Consider the following 4968-nt stretch of genomic DNA (forward strand, 5'->3'; position numbering starts at 1 on the left):
GGCGGTTTTGCTAGCGGTCGGTCAGATTCGGGATCGTCTCCACTCGGATCGTCGACAAATTCCAGCTTCTCCAGGATGGTGGGTTGCCTTGTGCGCTGCCTGTGGGGAGGGCGATGCACGTCATTCTTGTGTCTGCTCTCTGCGGTACCACTTGTGCCACCTTGTCCTGCGCATGTGATTGGACAACGCGGTCGATTGAGGCTCAACCGCTGGCATGCATATCTGGTCGACGTCCGGTGTCAGAGATCCGATGAACGGGAGATGAGGCGGACTTCATATCACGATCGTTGCGCGTAGCACCAGGGATAATACGACGAAGCAGTCGGACCGGATCGGGTGCTGGCAGCGATTTCACGATGTGTGACGTTGGAGGGCGTAATGTCGAGCTGGAGCGGGTCTCTGCTGTTCTCCAGGCATGGGAATCTTGGAAAGAAATGGAGACCTGTCCTCCAGCTGTCTGGAGGGACCCCGGCGCCGATCCCGGCACGACGCTCCGGCCAGCGGGGAGCTGCGTGGAGCTCCGTGGAGCTCCGTGGAGCGCGATGGCCCAACACGGGGTTGTTGGGCGGAGTCAGGCTCCGTGAAGGCGATGGGGATGCGCGCGACCCCGTATCGGCTCAGGGGCTTCTGCATTGGGCCTGTTCTGGGCTCGGCTGGCCGTCGTTCAGGAGCCGCGAGACATTGGAAGCTGCGCGGACGGAGTCACATGGGGGCGGCGGCGGGCGGAGCGCAGGCGGGAGGCAGGTTTGGCGAGCGGGGCCTGACCAAGACGGAAGGATCTCGACGGCGGATTGAGCTCCTTTGGCGGACCCCAAGGGGCAGCCGGCGCCTGAGCTCATAAGTGTGGAGTCGAGTGTGCTTGGCTGGCTCTCGGGTGGCGCTCGGCCTTCTTGCCGGGCGCTGCCTGCGTCATTGCGACCATGGAATTGTTGCCAGCTTGGAGCAGCTTCCGCCGCCGCAGCGCGCGCAGAAGCATCGGGAAAATTTCGTGGGCCCCTGTTGCCTCGCCCGCCCCAGCGCCGGGCGGTCGTGACGTGCGCCCGCGCCCAAGCTCCCTGACGCGTGCGCCCGCCAACAACCATCACCCACAGCTCCAGCGCGCACCCAATATCTACCCGCCCGCCCCGGGCTGCTCTCCCTTCCCCTCTCCTCTCTCCCCACCCCTCACTCTCCGCCCCCCGCGCAACAATGGCTTCCAAAGGCGCCCGGCGCTTTTTGAAGCCGGCTCTCTACTCCCTGGGAGCTGCCACCGTTGGTGGTGGTGTCCTCTACGCCTCTCTGCGGCCCCGCGAAATCCCCGGCAACGAAGCTGCTGCGGTGCCCCCGCCCACCTACGGCGCCGGCGGCGTCTTCAATCCCCCGAACTTCCCCAAGGTCAAGTCGCGCGAGGAGCAGATTGCCGACCTCAAGAGCAGCTGCGCCCGCAACGTGACCCAGGCCCTGGACAAGGCGAAGAAGGGCATCTCTAGTGTTATTGGCTCCAACGACTCGGCTTCTACTCGCGACGCGAACGGCGACGACCCCTACGACCTCCTGGTCGTGGGCGGCGGCGCCACTGGTACTGGTATTGCGCTTGACGCCGCTACCCGCGGTCTGAAGGTTGCATTGGTTGAACGTGATGATTTCTCTTCCGGCACGAGCAGCAAGAGCACCAAGCTCGTGCACGGTGGTGTCAGGTATCTGGAAAAGGCTGTTTGGGAACTGGACTACTCGCAGTAAGTTTTGCGCCCTCCGCCGCGGTCCGGCGCCCCTTCAATTAACCCCAGGCGCCAGGTACAAGCTCGTCGTCGAGGCTCTGCGCGAAAGACGCTACTTTTTGGACACGGCCCCGCATCTGTCTCAATGGCTCCCCATCATGATCCCTATCGACAAGTGGTGGAAGGCCCCGTACTTCTGGGCCGGAACCAAGTTCTACGACTTCCTGGCTGGCTCTGAGAACATCGAGACCTCGTACTTCCTCACCAAGAGCAAGGCGCTCGACGCCTTCCCCATGCTGAAGAAGTCGGATCTCGTTGGTGCTCTGGTTTACTACGGTATGTGCCCCGCGCCTCCAGCCCACGGCCCGCCGCTAACGCCCCGCAGATGGTGCTCACAATGACTCTCGCATGAACGTTTCGCTCGCAATGACGGCTACCCTGTACGGCGCCACCGTTGTCAACCACATTGAGGTCACGGGCCTGGAAAAGGACGCCAATGGCAGACTGAACGGCGCTCGCGTCAAGGACTGCATTGACGAGGCAAACGGCAAGACTCCCCAGGAGTTCACCATTCGCGCCAAGGGCATCATCAACGCTACTGGTCCTTTCACCGACTCGATCCGCAAGATGGACGATCAGCAGACCAAGGAAATCGTCGCCCCCAGCTCTGGTGTTCACGTCATCCTCCCCGGTTACTTCAGTCCTTCGAACATGGGTCTGATCGATCCCTCTACCTCTGACGGCCGCGTTATCTTCTTCCTGCCCTGGCACGGTAACACGATTGCCGGAACCACCGACGCTCCCACCGAAGTCAAGCAGAACCCTGTCGCTGGCGAGGAGGAGATCAACTGGATTCTCAACGAGATTAGTGGCTACCTCGCTCCCGATATCAACGTGCGCCGCGGCGATGTTCTCGCTGCTTGGTCTGGCATCCGTCCTCTGGTCCGCGACCCCAAGGCTCAGAAGACCGAGGGACTCGTTCGCAACCATCTGATTACCGTTTCCGACTCTGGCCTGTTGACTTGCGCTGGTGGCAAGTGGACTACGTACCGTGAAATGTCCGAGCAGACTGTCGACGAGGCTATCAAGGAGTTCGGCCTGCAGACCAAGGCCATCACCAACCCCCCGCGCGTTTCTGGCACCGACGTCATTGACGAGATGGCTGTTCTTGATGGAAGCTGCCAGACTCACAGGGTCCGTCTGATCGGTGCCCACGGCTTCAGCAAGACTTTGTTCATCAACCTGATCCAGCACTTCGGTGTTGAGACGGAGGTTGCCAAGCACCTCTGCACTGCTTACGGTGATCGCGCCTGGACTGTCTGCGCTCTCGCTGATCCCACTGAGCAGCGCTACCCCGTTCGCGGCAAGCGCATCTCCCCGCTCTACCCCTTCATTGACGGCGAGGTCCGCTACGCCGTCCGCCACGAGTATGCCCAAAACGCCGTTGATGTCATCGCAAGACGCACCCGTCTCGCCTTCCTGAACGCCCAGGCTGCCCTTGAGGCCCTGCCCAATGTCATTGACATCATGGCGGGTGAGCTGGGCTGGGACAATAGGAGGAAGGAGCGCGAATGGAAGGATGCCATCGCTTTCCTCGGCAGCATGGGTTTGCCCAAGGGAAAGCTCAGCTTGACCCGCAAGGAAGTTGAGCAGGGCAAGGTTGGCAAGTACATTGACGAGGAGTTCGGTCTTTATGCTAGGCATGGTGAGTACTTCCCGCCCCTTTCCCCTCCACTTGGCCTTTTCACAATCTGGAACGTGTCTGCCCCGCTTCTCCCTGTCTTGTACGACGATTGCTGGCGGTGCCGGGTGCACTGCGTTGGTGGCATGTACACGCGGTAGCAGTCACTGCTTTGTGGTGCTACCGTTACACGAACCGCCGGTGTGCTGCTCCTCGCAACGCTACTGCAATGCACTACGCACTCGAACCACCGTCGTGCAAGGAAGGACAGAGATACCCTGGACGCAAAAAGAGTGCCCCACAAACCGGCAGGACTATACTGCCCCATATCTCACATCATCACGGAGAGACAAAAGATCAACCAAGCTAACGCAAGACGTAGACAAACCCGGCGAGACCCTGACCTCGGACTCGAAGTTCCCCTCTGGTCACAACCCGGTCCAGGGCGCCGAGTCGCCAGCCAACAAATAAACGAAGTAGACGGACCGGCACTCGATCCCTCGCGCTCCAAACGCCACCATCGTCCTGGTGCCCTGTCGGACTACACCGTCTCTGCCGCATTAGCGCGCGCCTGTGCCGGCCAGCCGACCCGCTGCTACTAGCGGAGCTGCCCCGCGGGCCGTGCGTGCGTGCATGTGCTCTGACGTTCCGACCCCTCTTTTTTTCCTCTTCGGCATGCACGTCGCCCGATTTGGAAGGAGGGCGAGACGGGGTGGAGTTTCGTTAGCACCGCCGTTTTTGGCCGGCAGGCACCACGGCCACGTGGATGAGCGTCGTACGTGTGTCGCCGGTCCTTGTTTGGTTTTGGTTTTTTTTTTTTTTTGGGCTTGCTTCCTCGCGTTTCCGTTTGCGTTCTGGATCTTCGTGTCGCGTCGCGTCGCTGCTGTCGTGTCACCGGCAAGACAGACAGACAGACAGACATAAAAATTTTCCTTGTTGGAGAAGTGGGGAGGTGTGTGCGATGGTGGTGGCGCGTAGGTGGTGCGCACGACTGACTGACTGACTGACTGGAGATGGGAGGTTGTTGGATGATGATCCATGCCTTTTTTTTTTCTCTTGTCGCGCCTCGGGGACGGACGTTTTCGCTCACGAGACGAGCGAAGAGCGCATGTTTACCGTTCTTCGGGATCTTTACGTACGGGCGGAGGTTGCTTTGCTCTGTTGTTGTTTAGCAATGCGGATGCGGGGAGGGGGAATTGGCTTGGCAATCTTTGGGATTGTTGCCTTTTTTTTGCGCGCCCCCTTGACTTCGTTCAATCGGTGTTGCTCACCAAGCTACGTTTTTGAGAGCAAAGATCTCTCTCTCTCTCTTTTTGCGTATCTTGTTGGGTGGGTGGTTTTTTCCACTCCATCGATGTTGTATCATACCTCTTCCGTCTTCCTTTTTCTTTTTTTTTCTTCATCATTTCCCTCATACTTTGTAATAGAGATGCTAGAACGGCATCGGAGGGAGAGAGGGCGCACCGCGAAGAGAAAGCGTTTGTGAAAGTACAGTCAGTCACTGTTGCTGGTGGTGTTGGTGTTGGTGTGTTGATCCATACGGACAATTGGTTAGTATGGAGTATGTAGTAAGCGTAGTCGAAGTAGGCA

The 4968-nt window shown here is 59.5% G+C and overlaps 1 protein-coding gene across 1 annotated transcript; it reads left to right on the plus strand.

Moving 5' to 3' along the window:
* Positions 1-1188: 1188 nt before the first annotated feature.
* On the plus strand, positions 1189-3849 carry GUT2 (mitochondrial glycerol-3-phosphate dehydrogenase; the record flags this gene model as incomplete). Its single annotated transcript, XM_066773439.1, has 4 exons — positions 1189-1715; positions 1774-2033; positions 2083-3402; positions 3761-3849. 4 exons carry the CDS (start codon positions 1189-1191, stop codon positions 3847-3849), a joined length of 2196 nt encoding a protein of 731 aa, XP_066636006.1.
* Between the last annotated feature and the right edge of the window lie 1119 nt (positions 3850-4968).

Source organism: Diplodia seriata, assembly GCF_021436955.1.
Source record: "Diplodia seriata strain FDS-637 chromosome Unknown scaffold_2, whole genome shotgun sequence".
In the NCBI taxonomy this organism is placed as follows: Eukaryota; Fungi; Ascomycota; class Dothideomycetes; order Botryosphaeriales; family Botryosphaeriaceae; genus Diplodia; species Diplodia seriata.